Source organism: Xenopus tropicalis, chromosome 8, assembly GCF_000004195.4.
Source record: "Xenopus tropicalis strain Nigerian chromosome 8, UCB_Xtro_10.0, whole genome shotgun sequence".
In the NCBI taxonomy this organism is placed as follows: Eukaryota; Metazoa; Chordata; class Amphibia; order Anura; family Pipidae; genus Xenopus; species Xenopus tropicalis.
In genome coordinates, this window is record NC_030684.2 from 142,771,535 (window position 1) to 142,788,373 (window position 16,839).

At 51.1% G+C, this 16,839-nt stretch overlaps 1 protein-coding gene and 1 long non-coding RNA gene across 3 annotated transcripts; both read right to left on the bottom strand.

Moving 5' to 3' along the window:
• Positions 1 to 426: 426 nt before the first annotated feature.
• ufc1 (ubiquitin-fold modifier conjugating enzyme 1) lies at positions 427 to 3,753 on the bottom strand. Of its 2 annotated transcripts, XR_004219710.1 has the most exons (7): positions 3,582 to 3,753; positions 3,229 to 3,296; positions 3,045 to 3,108; positions 2,304 to 2,380; positions 1,063 to 1,153; positions 655 to 840; positions 427 to 617 (listed from the first exon to the last, which is right to left on the bottom strand). XR_004219710.1 is itself a non-coding variant. In XM_031890997.1 (6 exons), the coding sequence occupies exons 1-6, from the start codon at positions 3,702 to 3,704 to the stop codon at positions 769 to 771; spliced, it is 495 nt and encodes a 164-aa protein (XP_031746857.1). In that variant the 5' UTR covers positions 3,705 to 3,753; the 3' UTR covers positions 427 to 768. The 2 variants fall into 2 exon arrangements, 1 of the variants encoding a protein (XP_031746857.1); XM_031890997.1 differs by having other exon boundaries at positions 427 to 840.
• A 5,761-nt stretch (positions 3,754 to 9,514) lies between these two features.
• LOC100487175 lies at positions 9,515 to 16,330 on the bottom strand. Its single transcript, XR_001169363.3, has 4 exons — positions 16,222 to 16,330; positions 15,765 to 15,845; positions 10,492 to 10,627; positions 9,515 to 9,722 (listed from the first exon to the last, which is right to left on the bottom strand). It is a non-coding gene; the product is annotated as an uncharacterized LOC100487175 (long non-coding RNA).
• Positions 16,331 to 16,839: the final 509 nt, after the last annotated feature.

A 16,839-nucleotide genomic window follows, 5' to 3' on the forward strand; every position in this document is an offset into this window, starting at 1 on the left:
GTTTGGGCGCAGGTGGAATGTTCCATTCTGGCCAGTAGGGGGAAGCTGCGCTGAACCAAACCCAACCACACTGCGCATGTTCCAATAATTGCTTTATCGCTGACCGAACATTGTTCCGTGTGCTTCTCCCAATGCTTTAACGTCATATGCCCAAGCGTTACTTCCACCAAACCAGAACCTCTGGGACTGGGCCGAACCAAATCCTCCATTCCATTCCTGGCTCTCTGGGCCCCTCAGGGCAACCTGCAAACCCATTGGCCACTGACTGCCAGTGGTTTGTGGGGCTTCTCCTATGGGAAACCATACCTCTATATTTCATTTTATTTGGAGCCGCCGGCCCTTTAAATACCCAGAATGCAATGCCAATAAAGCCCAATCCAATCCCAGCGTTCATATTGATCCCACGTAATACACACACAGGGCACAAAGGGTTAATAACTTTATATAACAGCGAGAGATGTTACATGGGAACGTCCCCTAAATCCTTATATTAGGCAAGAGCAATATTTGGGTTAAGTTCCCCTTTAAGAGCTGCTGCTGCCGGCCGCTGCTGATTGGTCAAACGCAGGGAAAGAACCATAACGGGTCGGCATTGAGAGGCTGTTTATTATGTGGCGGGTTTATGGGGGGGGGGGGCGCCCCCAGAATATGATGATGAGCCCCATTACGGGATCCTGATCAATAAACAAGGAATGGATGGGGCGCAGGATCCGGCAGCGGCTGGGGAACCCTCTGGATCAGTCCATGTTCATTGGGGGGGTTCTAGGTTCACTTGGATTTATGTTCCACCAGTCCCTTGCTGATCAGATCCGGAATCTCCACGGCCAGCCACGGGCCCAACTGGGACAAACGGGAGAGAAAATACAGCAGTGAGTGGCAAGCGATATTGGGGGGTACAGCGCCCCCCATTCCCTTCTGTACCCACGTTCCATGCATGGGCAAGGGGGGCACAGCCAGAACACTATATACTGTGCTGTACCCCCATAGGAACAGCTGGTACCCTGGCTCTGACCCGACAGTACGTGTAGAACCCCTGCCGTAAAGCGACACTGAAATACTTACCCCCAAAGCCATGAGATGCGCCAGCCCAAACTTCGGAACGTTTCTTGCCCATAACGGCTTGAAGTGCTCAGTCAGGCAGATCTTCCCTCCCCTACAAACGTGCAGAAGTCAGAATCAGCAGCAACCGGACCGAACATAGCAACCTACAGGGGCAATTCAACTGCCCGCGCCAGGAACTGCCCCCTGAGTTTGCCCATAGCCTGTACCGAGAGATACCATAACACTATGGCACATAGGGATTCCCCTGTACTAAGCCCAATTCAGCAGGAACAGCCCCCTAAGTTTGCCCATAGCCTGTACCGAGAGATACCATAACACTATGGCACATAGGGATTCCCCTGTACTAAGCCCAATTCAGCAGGAACAGCCCCCTAAGTTTGCTCATAGCCTGTACAGAGAGATACCATAAAACTATGGCACATAGGGATTCCCCTGTACTAAGCACAATTCAGCAGGAACAGCCCCCTAAGTTTGCCCATAGCCTGTACAGAGAGATACCATAAAACTATGGCACATAGGGATTCCCCTGTACTAAGCACAATTCAGCAGGAACAGCCCCTAAGTTTGCCCATAGCCTGTACAGAGAGATACCATAAAACTATGGCACATAGGGATTCCCCTGTACTAAGCACAATTCAGCAGGAACAGCCCCCTGAGTTTGCCCATAGCCTGTACAGAGAGATACCATAACACTATGGCACATAGGGATTCCCCTGTACTAAGCACAATTCAGCAGGAACAGCCCCCTGAGTTTGCCCATAGCCTGTACAGAGAGATACCATAAAACTATGGCACATAGGGATTCCCCTGTACTAAGCACAATTCAGCAGGAACAGCCCCCTGAGTTTGCCCATAGCCTGTACAGAGAGATACCATAAAACTATGGCAGCATAGGGATTCCCCTGTACTAAGCACAATTCAGCAGGAACAGCCCCCTAAGTTTGCCCATAGCCTGTACAGAGAGATACCATAAAACTATGGCACATAGGGATTCCCCTGTACTAAGCACAATTCAGCAGGAACAGCCCCCTAAGTTTGCTCATAGCCTGTACAGAGAGATACCATAAAACTATGGCACATAGGGATTCCCCTGTACTAAGCACAATTCAGCAGGAACAGCCCCCTAAGTTTGCCCATAGCCTGTACAGAGAGATACCATAAAACTATGGCACATAGGGATTCCCCTGTACTAAGCACTATTCAGCAGGAACAGCCCCCTGTGTTTGCCCACTTCCAGTTACCTGTACATCTTGGCTGTTTTCCCATCCAGTTCCGGAATGGCAATTTCAGGCGCAGTTGAGGGGTAGGTAACTGGGATCTGTAGGAGGAACATGAGATCAATAGGTGAAGCAGTTACTGACCCACAGGGATCCAGTTATTTATGTTCTGCCTAAAGCAAATTAATAATAAGAAAAAAGGGCAAGTACTCTTGGGCATCACAGCAATAACCCATATATAGAGATCTCTGTACTTCCTGCTCCTGGGCTGCTCTCTTTCCCATGGTCAGGCAGGAACCCCCCCTCCCCCCAGGTAAGTGAATCCAATCTCAAGTACAGAGAATCAGAGCTCTGTATCTGGGTAAGTACTGGGGGGAGATTGGATTCACTTACCCAGGGGGAGGTTCCTGTCTGACCATGGGAAAGAGAGCAGCCCAGGAGCAGGAAGTACAGAGAATCAGAGCTCTGTACCTGGGTAAGTACTGGGGGGAGATTGGATTCACTTACCCAGGGGGAGGTTCCTGCCTGACCATGGGAAAGAGAGCAGCCCAGGAGCAGGAAGTACAGAGAATCAGAGCTCTGTACCTGGGTAAGTACTGGGGGGAGATTGGATTCACTTACCCAGGGGGAGGTTCCTGCCTGACCATGGGAAAGAGAGCAGCCCAGGAGCAGGAAGTACAGAGAATCAGAGCTCTGTACCTGGGTAAGTGCTGCCCATATAAGAGGATATGATTACAGATCCCATACACTGACCCAACGACTTACATCAAATTCCACATCGAACTCATATCTCAGCAGATCATGGATGTACCAGCACTTCCCGAACCACCTGCGCACATGGAACCAACATATCAGCCATGCACCCTCCCTATTGATAATACAGCAGTAATAATCCAGTCTTACGGTGACACCTAGTGGTTGGCGATGGAAATGCATGTCATTTACCAACCTGGTTCCTTCTTTATTGGACTCCAGTCTGAACCAGTCGTTATCGGCATTTTTGTTGTTTTCAACGTACTGGGAGGAGAGAGAAACTGGTTATTAAGGGTAACGGAGAATGGGCCACTGATGGGGCTATACACTGGGGCCTGGGAGTCGGTATGAATCCCAGTATTTACACGGACAGTAACACGTCAGCAGCAGACGGGTTTCAGGGGGACACAATTCCGTGTTACACCCGCTGTGAATCCCTATGCAGGTGACAGGGTCAGTATTTGTGCCCCACGGAGCGGATCCTGAAACGGAACCCGAGTAACCGCTTGTCAGTCCCCGGGGGGAGGAATAAAGCCGCGCACCCAGTACCTTTATAAGGGCCTGATATTCCTCCTTCAGCCGCTGCACCCACACTTCCTTGTCCCGGGGGCTCGCCAAGGTCTTCAGCAGCGGAATCTCCGACACCACCCGGCGAGTCGCCTCATCCACCATATTGAAGGAGTAGAAGGAGACCCCGGAAGCGGTAGCGCGTATGATTCGCCTGTCAGGCTCCGGCCGCCATATTGAGTGTGGGCAAAGCGGCCTCATCCCAATAAGCGAGTGAACCGAGCTGCCCGATTGTGTGCGTTTACTTCTAATGATAATCTGATTGGCCAATGGGCCATAGTCTGGGCAACTAGCCCCATGGGAGTTGGAGAACTGTGTCTAAAAACAAACCCCACACACTCCGGCCGCTTTGTACTGATATTCATTCCTATTTGTTCTGCTCAGCCCCTATAGTCAACGCTGGCAATTCCATGTTCTGCCGCTAGGTGGCAATGCGGTGCAGCAGTAGAAATACAGTTTGCAATACGTCCTTGCGCAATGGCATTGTTGCAAAAATGCACCAGGTGTTACTGATTGCATACCTCCCAACATTTGAAAAATGAAAAGAGGGGCGAAAAGATTTGGCATGCCCAGCGCGGCAATTTTTGCCACGCCCACTTTTGTGGCCACGCCCCCAATTAACACACCCCATTTTTTTTTCTAAAAATACTCCCTTTATATAGATGAAATGGCGGGATCAGACGCAAATGTGCTATTCCCTCATACTGTACTACCTAAGGAGTAAGTTATAAGTAAGTTAAGTGAGTTATAACGATTTACCAGTTTTTTCCCCCATACACAGTGCCCCACAATGGCCCAATAGACAGTACCTCCCATACACAGTGCCCCCCCCCATACACAAGTGCCCCCCCATACACAGAGCCCCCCATACACAGAGCCCCCCATACACAGAGCCCCCCATACACAGAGCCCCCCCATACACAGAGCCCCCCATACACAGTGCCCCCATACACAGTGCCCCCCATACACAGAGGACCCCCCATACACAGTGCCCCTCATACACAGAGACCCCCCCATACACAGTGCCCCTCATACACAGAGACCCCCCCATTACACAGTGCCCCCATACACAGTTCCCCCCATACACAGTGCCCCCCACACACAGTGCCCCTCATACACAGAGCCCCCTCATACACAGAGCCCCCTCATACACAGTGCCCCCCATACACAGAGCCCCCCATACACAGTGCCCCCTCATACACAGTGCCCCCTCATACACAGAGCCCCCCATACACAGTGGGCCCCCTCATACACAGTGCCCCCCATACACAGAGCCCCCCATACACAGTGCCCCTATACACAGTGCCCCTCATACACAGAGCCCCCCCATACACAGTGCCCCCCATACACAGTGCCCCTCATACACAGAGCCCCCCATACACAGTGCCCCCCATACACAGGCCCCCTCATACACAGTAACCCCCATTACACAGTGCCCCCCCATACACAGAGCCCCCCATACACAGTGCCCCCTATACACAGAGCCCCCCATACACAGTGCCCCCCAACACAGTGCCCCCATACACAGTGCCCCCCCCCATACACAGTGCACCCCCCATATACAGTGCCCCTCATACACAGAGTCCCCCATACACAGAGCCCCCCATACACAGAGCCTGTCATACACAGGCCCCCCATACACAGTGCGCCCTTATACACAGAGCCCCTCATACACAGTGCACCCATACACAGTGCCCCCCATACACAGTGCTCCCCCATACACAGTGCCCCTCCCATACACAGATCCCCCATTCACAGAGCCCCATACACAGAGCCCCCATTCACAGAGCCCCCCATACACCAGTGCCCCCTAACACAGAGGCCCCCGCATACCACAGTCCCCCATACACAGAGGGCCCCCCATTCACAGAGCCCCCATACACAGAGCCCCTCATACACAGTGCCCCCTATACACAGTGCCCCCATACACAGAGCCCCGCATACACAGTGCCCCCCATACACAGAGCCCCCGCATACACAGTGCCCCCCATACACAGTGCCCCCCCCCATACACCAGTGCCCCCCATACACAGAGACCCCCCATACACAGTGCCCCTCATACCAAGAGACCCCCCATACACAGTGCCCCCATACACAGTGCCCCCCATACCAGAGCCCCGCATACACAGTGCCCCCATACACAGAGCCCCGCATACACAGTGCCCCCCCATACACAGTGCCCCCATACACAGTGCCCCCCATACACAGAGACCCCCCATACACAGTGCCCCCTCATACACAGAGACCCCCCATACACAGTGCCCCCATACACAGTGCCCCCCATACACAGTGCCCCTCATACACAGAGCCCCCTCATAGACAGAGTCCCCCATACACAGTGCCCCTCATACACAGTGCCCCCCATACACAGTGTCCCCCATACACAGTGCCCCCAATTACACAGCTGCCCCCCAATACACAGAGCCCCCTCATACCACAGAGCCCCCATACAACAGTGCCCCCCCATACACAGAGCCCCCCATTAACACAGTGCCCCCCATTAACACAGTGCCCCTCATACACAGAGCCCCCCCATACACCAGTGCCCCCCATACACAGAGCCCCCTATACACTAAACCCCCATAACACACCCCCCAACACAACCTCCCATTACACATGCCCCCTATCATCTCAGACCCCCCATACCACAGTGCCCCCCCTATACACAGTGCCCATACACAGTGCCCCCCCATACACAGTGCACCCCCCATATACAGTGCCCCTCATACACAGAGCCCCCCCATACCACAGAGCCCCCCCATACAACAGAGCCTGTCATACCAGAGCCCCCCATACACAGTGCCCCCTATACACCAGAGCCCCGTCATTACACAGTTGCCACCCATACCACAGTGCCCTCCTCATACACAGTGCTCCCCCATACTACATGCCCCCTCATACACAGAGTCCCCCATACACAGAGCCCCCCCGATTACACAGAGCCTGTCATACACAGAGCCCCCCATACACCCCAGGTGTCCCCTCTTATACACAGAGCCCCTCATACACAGTCAATCCCATACACAGTGTCCCCCATTCACAGAGCCCCCATACACAGAGCCCCTCAACACAGATCCCCCATTACACAGGCCCCTTATACACACAAGTGCCCCATTACACAGTGCCCCCCATCTCACAGAGCCCCGCATTACACAGTGCCCCATACACAGAGCCCCGCATACACAGTAGACCCACCCCTTTATACACAGTGGCCCCCCCCATTACACAGTGCCCCCCATACAACTATATATCCCCCATACACAGTGCCCCCTCATTACACAGAGACCCCCCATACACAGTGCCCCCATACACAGTGCCCCATACCACAGATGCTCCCATATCTACAGAGCCCCCATACACTCAGTGCCCCCATACACAGAAGCCCCGCGATACACAGTGCCCCCCCCATACACAGTTGCCCCCAATAAACAGTGGCCCCCCAACACAGAGACCCCCCATACACATGCCCCTCATACACAGAGACCCCCCCATACACGTGCCCCCCATACACAGTGCCCCCCATACACAGTGCCCCTCATACAAGAGGCCCCCTCAATAGACAGAGCCCCCTATACACAGTGCCCCCATACACAGTGCCCCCATACCACAGTGTCCCCCATACACAGTGCCCCTCCATACACAGAGCCCCCTCATACACAGAAGCCCCCCCATTACACAAGTGGCCTCCATACACAGGCCCCCTCATACTATCAGTAACCCCCATACACAGTGCCCCCTCAATACACAGTGGCCCCCCATTACACAGAGACCCCCCATACTATCTATCCTCATACATCAATGGACCCCCCATACACAGAGACCCCCCCATTACCACAGTTGCCCCCATTACAGTGCCCCCCATACACATTGCCCCCCATACACAGAGCCCCCTCATACACAGAGCCCCCCATACACAGTGGCCCCTCATACACAGAGCCCACCCCATACACAGTGCCCCATACACAGGCCCCCATACACAGGCCCCCATACACAGAGCCCCGCATACTATCCATATGCCCCCATACAGAGCCCCCCCATACCACAGAGCCCCCCCATACACAGTTCCCCCATACACAGTGCACCCTATACACAGTGCCCCTCATTACACAGAGACCCCTCCATACAACAGTGCCCCCATACACAGAGACCCCATACACAGTGCCCCCCAACACAGTTACCCCCTCCTATTAATACCACCCAATACACAGTACCCCCATACACAGTGCCCCCATACAACAGTGCCCCCATACACATGGCCCCATTACACGTTGGCCCCCCATACACAGAGCCCATTACACAGAGCCCCCCCATACACAGAGGCCCCCCATACACAGTGCCCCCATACACAGAGCCCGCATTACCCACAGTGCCCCAATACACAGTGCCCCAACACAATGCCCCCATACACCAGTCCCCCCCATACACAGAGCCCCCCCATACACAGTTCCCCCATACACAGTTGCCCCCTATACACAGTGCCCCTCATACACAGAGCACCCCTCATTACACAGTTCCCCCATACACAGTGCCCGCATACACAGTGCCCCCCCATACACAAGAGCCCCGCATACACAATGCCCCCATGCACAGGAGCCCCCCCATACACAGAGCCCCCCCATACACAGTTCCCCCATACACAGTGCCCCCTATACACAGTGCCCCTCATACACAGAGACCCCCTCCATCACAGTGCCCCCATACACAGAGACCCCATACACGATTGCCCCCCATACACAGTACCCCATACACAGTACCCCCATACTCAGTGACCCCATTACACAGTGCCCCCCATAAACACAGTACCCCCATACCAAGTGCCCCCCATACACATAGCCCCCCCATACACAGAGCCCCCCCATACACAGAGCCCCCCATACACAGTGCCCCCATACACAGAGCCCCGCATACACAGTGCCCCCCATACACAGTGCCCCCATACACAGTGCCCCTCATACACAGAGACCCTCCATACACAGTTCCCCCATACACAGTGCCCGCATACACAGTGCCCCCCATACACAGAGCCCCGCATACACAATGCCCCCATACAACAGAGCCCCCCCATACACAGAGCCCCCCCCATACACAGTTCCCCCATACACAGTGCCCCTATACACAGTGCCCCTCATACACAGAGACCCCTCCATACACAGTGCCCCTCATACACAGAGACCCCTCCATACACAGTGCCCCTCATACACAGAGACCCCTACATACACAGTTCCCCATACACAGTGCCCCCTATACACAGTGCCCCCTATACACAGTGCCCTCATACACAGTTCCCCCATACACAGTTGCCCCCTATACAACAGTGCCCCCTAATACACAGTGCCCCCGTTATACACATGCCCTCATACACAGTTCCCCCATACACAGTGCCCCCTATACACAGTGCCCCCTATACACAGTGCCCCCCATACACAGTGCCCCCTATACACAGTGCCCCTCATACACAGAGCCCCCCAATACACTCCTTCCTACGCAACCTTTTAAAAGTGCCTGGCACCGCCGGCGAAGGAGCCAAATAAGGAGAGGAGCCGCGCGAGGAGCTGGAGCGCTCACATTCAGCCGGCGGATTTCGCTATCGCGGATCGTTTCATGAAAGTCCCGCATTTCTGTAATCTATTACGGAAATGCGGGACATTCATGGAGCTTTCCGGGACAGCGGGAGGCGCTATAGAGAGCGGGACAGTTGGGGGGTATGTGATATAGTGTGTGCATTTCCTATTCATTTTAATATTTGTTATTATTTGCGGTTTGAGATTTTTGTTTAGCAGCTCTCCAGTTTGGACCTTCAGCAGCTCTCTGGTTGCTAGGGCGCTGTAGGAGAATAAACATCTGTTCCCTGTTGCTAATACAGAGTTTCTATGGTAACCAACCCCCCCTCATTCATGGACCAGAACCAGACATAGTGATGGGAAACAGAGTTTTTATTGCACCACAAACAGTTGAATGGACCGTAACCAAATAAAATCAGGGTGGGGGTGGGGTCTGTAGGATTTGGGGAGGGGCTTCCAGGAACGATTCATTTATGCCTTCTTGTCAGTGAACTGGGTGTAGAGTTCTAGCATTTGGGTCTGAAATGGTTCCAGTTTAGCTTTGGCTTCTTCCATGATTTGCCTGTATGGAGAGAGAGAGTATAAGGAACTGACATGGTAAGCTCCACCCACATATTCTACTGGCGCTATGGCTCCTCCCACCCACATGTATAAATACAAATATACAGAGAGGGAATGTTCTGGGCACACAATAAGCTGTACCCCCATACTGTACTGTCTAAGGGAAACACTATGGCACCCCCTACCCATATGTATAAATACAAATATACAGAGAGGGAATGTTCTGGGCACACAATAAGCTGTACCCCCTATACTGTTACTGTCTAAGGGAAACACTATGGCACCCCTACCATATGTAATAAATACAAATATACAGAGAAGGAATGTTCTGGGGCACACAATAAGCTGTACCCCCATACTGTACTGTTCTAAGGGAAACACTATGGCCCCCCCTACCCATATGTATAAATACAAATATACAGAGAGGGAATGCTCTGGGCACACAATAAGCTGTACCCCCCATACTGTACTGTCTAAGGGAAACACTATGGCACCCCCTACCCATATGTATAAATACAAATATACAGAGAAGGAATGTTCTGGGCACACAATAAGCTGTACCCCCATACTGTACTGTCTAAGGGAAACACTATGGCACCCCTACCCATATGTATAAATACAAATATACAGGGAAGGAATGTTCTGGGCACACAATAAGCTGTACCCCCATACTGTACTGTCTAAGGGAAACACTATGGCACCCCCTACCCATATGTATAAATACAAATATACAGAGAAGGAATGCTCTGGGCACACAATAATACACTTACCCTGCCTGGCCATTGATATCGGCATTTTGGATCTTGGCCACCCATTCCTGTGCCTGTGTCTGTGCATATTCAGCCCAGGTTTGAATCAATTTGGTCAGTTCCTCCACACTGGGGACTTCTCTCCTGACGACTCCGGCTGCCCAATTAAAGGCACAGACATAATAATTAGCTTTCCCAGGTCTCCCGCTATCCCATACCCATAGCCCCTTCCCATCACACTATCTTGCCTTACTATACACACACTATCCCATACCCATAGCCCCTTCCCATCACACTATCTTGCCTTACTATACACACACTATCCCATACCCGTAGCCCCTTCCCATCACACTATCTTGCCTTACTATACACACCTTCCATACCCGTAGCCCTTCCCATCACACGTCTTGCTTATATACACACCTATCCCATACCCGTAGCCCCTTCCCATCACACTATCTTGCCTTACATACACACACTATCCCATACCCGTAGCCCCTTCAACTATCTTGCCTTACTATACACACACTATCCCATACCCGTAGCCCCTTCCCATCACACTATCTTGCCTTACTATACACACACTATCCCATACCCGTAGCCCCTTCCCATCACACTATCTTGCCTTACTATACACACACTATCCCATACCCGTAGCCCCTTCCCATCACACTATCTTGCCTTACTATACACACACACTATCCCATACCCGTAGCCCCTTCCCATCACACTATCTTGCCTTACTATACACACACTATCCCATACCCGTAGCCCCTTCCCATCACACTATCTTGCCTTACTATACACACACTATCCCATACCCGTAGCCCCTTCCCATCACACTATCTTGCCTTACTATACACACACTATCCCATACCCGTAGCCCCTTCCCATCACACTATCTTGCCTTACTATACACACACACTATCCCATACCCATAGCCCCTTCCCATCACACTATCTTGCCTTACTATTACCACACACCTATCCCATACCCGTAGCCCCTTCCCATCACACTATCTTCCTTACTATACACACACCGTATCCCATACCCGCTAGGCCCACTTCCCCATCCACATAATATCTTGCCTTACTATACACACACACTATCCATACCCGTCAGCCCCTTCCATCACCACTATTCTTGCCTTTACTATACACACACTATCCCATACCCGTAGCACCCTTCCCAACCACACTATCTTGCCTTACTATACCACACACGCACTATCCCATACCCGTAGCCCCTTTCCCATCACACTATCTTGGCCTTACTATACACACCACTATCCATTACCCGTAGCCCCTTCTCCATCACCACTATCTTCCGTACTATTACACAACACACTATCCCATTACCGTAGCCCCTTCCCATCACACTATCTTGCCCTTACTATACACACAACACCTATTCCCATACCCGGTAGCCCTTCCCATCACACTATTCTTTGCCTTACTATTAACACACACACTACTCCCATTTACCCCGTAGCCCCCTTCCATCACACTACCTTGCCTTACTTATACACACACTACCCATTCCCATAGCCCCTCCATCACACTATCTTGCCTTTTTTACTATAACACACACTATCCCATACCCTTATATGCCCCTTCCATCACACTACCTTGCCTTACTATACACACACTATCCCACTACCCATAAGCCCCTTCCCATCACACTATCTTGCCTACTATACACACGACTATCCCATACCCGTAGCCCCTTCCCACACACTATCTTGCCTTACTATACACACACTATCCCATACCATAGCCCCTTTCTTCCCACACACTATCTTGCCTACTATACACACCACTTATCCACATTAACCCCCTTCCCATTCACCACTATCTTGCCTTACTATACACACACTATCCCATACCCATTTAGCCCCTTCCATCACACTATCTTTGCCCCTTACTATACACAACACTATCCCATACCCGAGCCCCTTCCCATCACACTATCTTTGCCTTACTATTACACACAACTATCCCCATACCCGTAGCCCCTTCCCATCACACTATTCTTGCCTTACTATTGTACACACACTATCCCATTACCCCTTCCATCACCACTATCTTGCTCTTACTATACACACCACGTATCCCATACCCATAGCCCCTTCCATCACACTGTCTTGCCTTACTATACACACACTATCCCATACCCGTAGCCCCTTCCCATCACACTATCTTGCCTTACTATACACACTCACTATCCCATACCCGTAAGCCCCTTCCCATCACACTATCTTGCCTTACTATACACACACTATCCCATACCCCCTTTCCCATCACACTATCTTGCCTTACTATACACACCACTATCCCATACCCGTAGCGCCCTTCCCATCACACTATCTTGCCTTTACTATACACACACTATCCCATACCCGTAGCCCTCCCATCACACTATCTTGCCTTACTATACACACCACTATCCCATACCCCCTTCCCATCACACTATCTTGCTTAGCTATACACACACTATCCCGATACTCTCCATAGGCCCCTCCCATCACACTATCTTGCCTTACTATACACACACTATCCCATACCCGTAGCCCCTTCCCATCACACTATCTTGCCTTACTATACACACACTATCCCATACCATAGCCCCTTCCCATCACACTATCTTGCCTTACTATACACCACACTATCCCATACCCCCTTCCCATCACACTATTTCTTTGCCTTACCTATACACACACTATTCCCATACCCGTAGCCCCTTCCACACACTATCTTGCCTTACTATACAACCACTAATTCCCATACCCGTAGCCCGTCCCTTTCACCATCACACTATCTTGCCTTACTATACACAACACTATCCCATTACCCGTAGCCCCTTCCCATCACACTACTCTGCTCTCTTACTATACACACACTATCCCATACCCATAGCAACACACCTTCCCATCACACTGTTGCACTTACATACACACACTATCCCATACCCATAGCCCCTTCCCATCACACTATCTTGCCTTACTATACACACACTATCCCATACCCACTAGCCCCTTCCATCCACTATCTTGCCTTACTATACACAACACTATCCATACCCTAGCCCCTTCCCATCACACTATCCTTGCCTACTATACACACACTATCCCATACCCATAGCCCCTTCCCATCACACTATCTTGCTTACTATACACACACCTATCCCATACCCATAGCCCCTTTCCCATCACACTATTCTTGCTTACTATACACACACTATCCCATACCCGTAGCCCCCTTCCATCACACTATCTTGCCTTACTATACACACACTATCCCATACCCATAGCCCCTTCCCATCACACTATCTTGCCTTACTATACACACACTATCCCATACCCGTAGCCCCTTCCCATCACACTGTCTTGCTTACTATCTATCCCATTACCCTATACACACACTATCCCATACCCCCTTCCATCACACTATCTTGCCTTACTATACACACACATTATCCCATACCCATAGCCCACTTCCCATCACACTGTCTGCCTTACTATACACACACTATCCCATACCCGTAGCCACCTTCCCATCACACTATCTTGCCTTACTATACACACACTATCCCATTACCGTAGCCCCTTCCCATCACACTATCTTGCCTTACTATACACACACTATCCCATACCCGTAGGGCCCCTTCCCATCACACTCTTGCCTTACTATACACACACTATCCCATACCCGTAGCCCCTTCCCATCACACTGTCTTGCCTTACTATACACACACTATCCCATACCCGTAGCCCCTTTCCCATCACACTATCTTGCCTTACTATACACACACACTATCCCATACCCATAGCCCCTTCCCATCACACTATCTTGCTCTCTATACACACACTATCCCATACCGTAGCCCCTTCCCATCACGACTATCTTGCCTTACTATACACACACTATCCCATACCCGATTAGCCCCTTCCCATCACACTGTCTTGCCTTACTATACACACACACTATCCCATACCCATAGCCCCTTCCCATCACACTATCTTGCCTTACTATACAACACTATCCCATACCCATAGCCCCTTCCCATCACACTACCTTGCCTTACTATACACACACTATCCCATACCCATAGCCCCTTCCCATCACACTATCTTGCCTTACTATACACACACTATCCCATACCCATAGCCCCTTCCATCACAGACTATCTTGCCTTTACTATACACACACTATCCCATACCCATAGCCCCTTCCCATCACACTATCTTGCCTTACTATACACGCACAACACAATCTCCATACCCGTAGCCCCTTCCCATCACACTATCTTGCCTTACTATAACACCACACTATCCCATACCCATAGCCCTTCCCATCACACTATCTTGCCTTACTATACCACACACTATTCCCATACCCGATAGCCCCTCCCATCACACTGTCTTGCCTTACTATACAACACACTACTATTCCCATACCCATATCCCCTTCCCATCACACTATCTTGCCTTACTATACCCACACACACACTATCCCATACCCATAGCCCCTTCCCATCACACTATCTTGCCTTACTATACACACAAACAACACTATTCCATACCCAGTAGCCCCTTCCCATCACACTACCTTGCCTTACTATACACAACACTATCCCATACCCATAGCCCCTTCCCATCACACTATCTTGCCTTACTATACACACACATATTCCCATACCCATAGCCCCTCCCATCACACTATCTTGCCTTACTATACAGCCACACTATCCCATACCCGATGAGCCCCTTCCATCACACTGTTCTTGCCTTACTATACACACACACTATCCCATACCCATAGCCCCTTCCCATCACACTATCTTGCCTTACTTATTACCACACACACACTATCCCATACCCATAGCCCACTTCCCATCACACTATCTTGCCTTACTATACACACACACTATCCCATACCCATAGCCCCTTCCCATCACACTATCTTGCCTTACTATACACACACACTATCCCATACCCATAGCCCCTTCCCATCACACTATCTTGCCTTACTATACACACACATCCCATACCCGTAGCCCCTTCCCATCACACTATCTTGCCTTACTATACACACACTATCCCATACCCGTAGCCCCTTCCCATCACACTATCTTGCCTTACTATACACACACACTATCCCATACCCGTAGCCCCTTCCCATCACACTATCTTGCCTTACTATACACACACTATCCCATACCCGTAGCCCCTTCCCATCACACTATCTTGCCTTACTATACACCCCCAGCTGCACCCCCACAGGATATGACCCTACCTTCCATGCCGCTGATGGCAATGACCAGAACTACCAGAGCCAGGACTTTCATGTCTGCAGTAATAGGTGGAGCTCAGGGACCTGAAAGCAAATGCAGGAAAGGGGTCAGTGAGTTGGGGGGTCAGTGAGTTGGGGGGTCGGGGGGGGATCCCCATCTAATCCAGAGAGTCAGGGCGACAGGGTCAGTCTGAAAAGTGCATGAACATTTGCAGCACTGCTGCCCAGAGGGGACATAATGAGTGCAATGGCCTATGGGAGCAGCGCCCAATACTGTTCCCTGGAGCTGACAGCTTAGGGGGATAAACTAGGGGGTGGGGGCATTTTCCCATACTCCCCTCTGTTTGTTACCCAGCCCCTATGTTCCTATGTATAAGGCACAGTAGGAAATGACACATACAATAATTACCCGCCCCCTATAAGCAAGCAGTATGGCAGCACGGCCCTGCAATGCTCCTACCTGTGAGGGTTCAGCCAGGAACTGTGGGATGGGGATTCCTGGGGCGCCCAACCTATATACTGGCAAGGAACTGGTAACTCCCGCCTCCTCTGCTCTCCTATTGGTTCCCTCTCTGCTGACAAGGCGCTGATCACCTGGCTGGGATTAAAGGTCTCTGTCCTGTGGACCCTTATCTGCTTGGGGCATATTCTGCCTTTTATTTTTGCTGATGGCGTGTCTAACCTTGATATTCTGTTTGTCTGTTCCTTCTGTTCTGTAGCACCCAGGGGTGCTCTGTGACTGCTAATATCCTTATCATTTACAGTAGGGGGTACATTATCCCTTATAATACATGAGTGATACTCAGAGTTCCCTGTATAACTCAGCCTGCAGCCTTGTGCCTTTATATGGGGGGCACAGAACCCCTCAGTGACTGCTAATATCCTTATCATTTACAGTAGGGGGTACATTATCCCTATAATACATGAGTGATACTCAGAGTTCCCTGTATAACTCAGCCTGCAGCCTTGTGCCTTTATATGGGCACAGAACCCCTCAGTGACTGCTAATATCCTTATCATTTACAGTAGGGGGTACATTATCCCTTATAATACATGAGTGATACTCAGAGTTCCCTGT

Bases quoted from the DNA above. Each gene is read 5' to 3' on its own strand.
- ufc1 (XM_031890997.1), bottom strand. From the start codon at position 3,704: ATGGTGGATGAGGCGACTCGCCGGGTGGTGTCGGAGATTCCGCTGCTG. The intron at 3,109-3,228 runs GTTGGTAAATGA...CCATGTGCGCAG, and splicing joins TCCAATAAAGAAGGAACCAG to GTGGTTCGGGAAGTGCTGGT. The intron at 2,381-3,044 runs GTAAGTCGTTGG...TTCCTCCTACAG, and splicing joins AGTTCGATGTGGAATTTGAT to ATCCCAGTTACCTACCCCTC.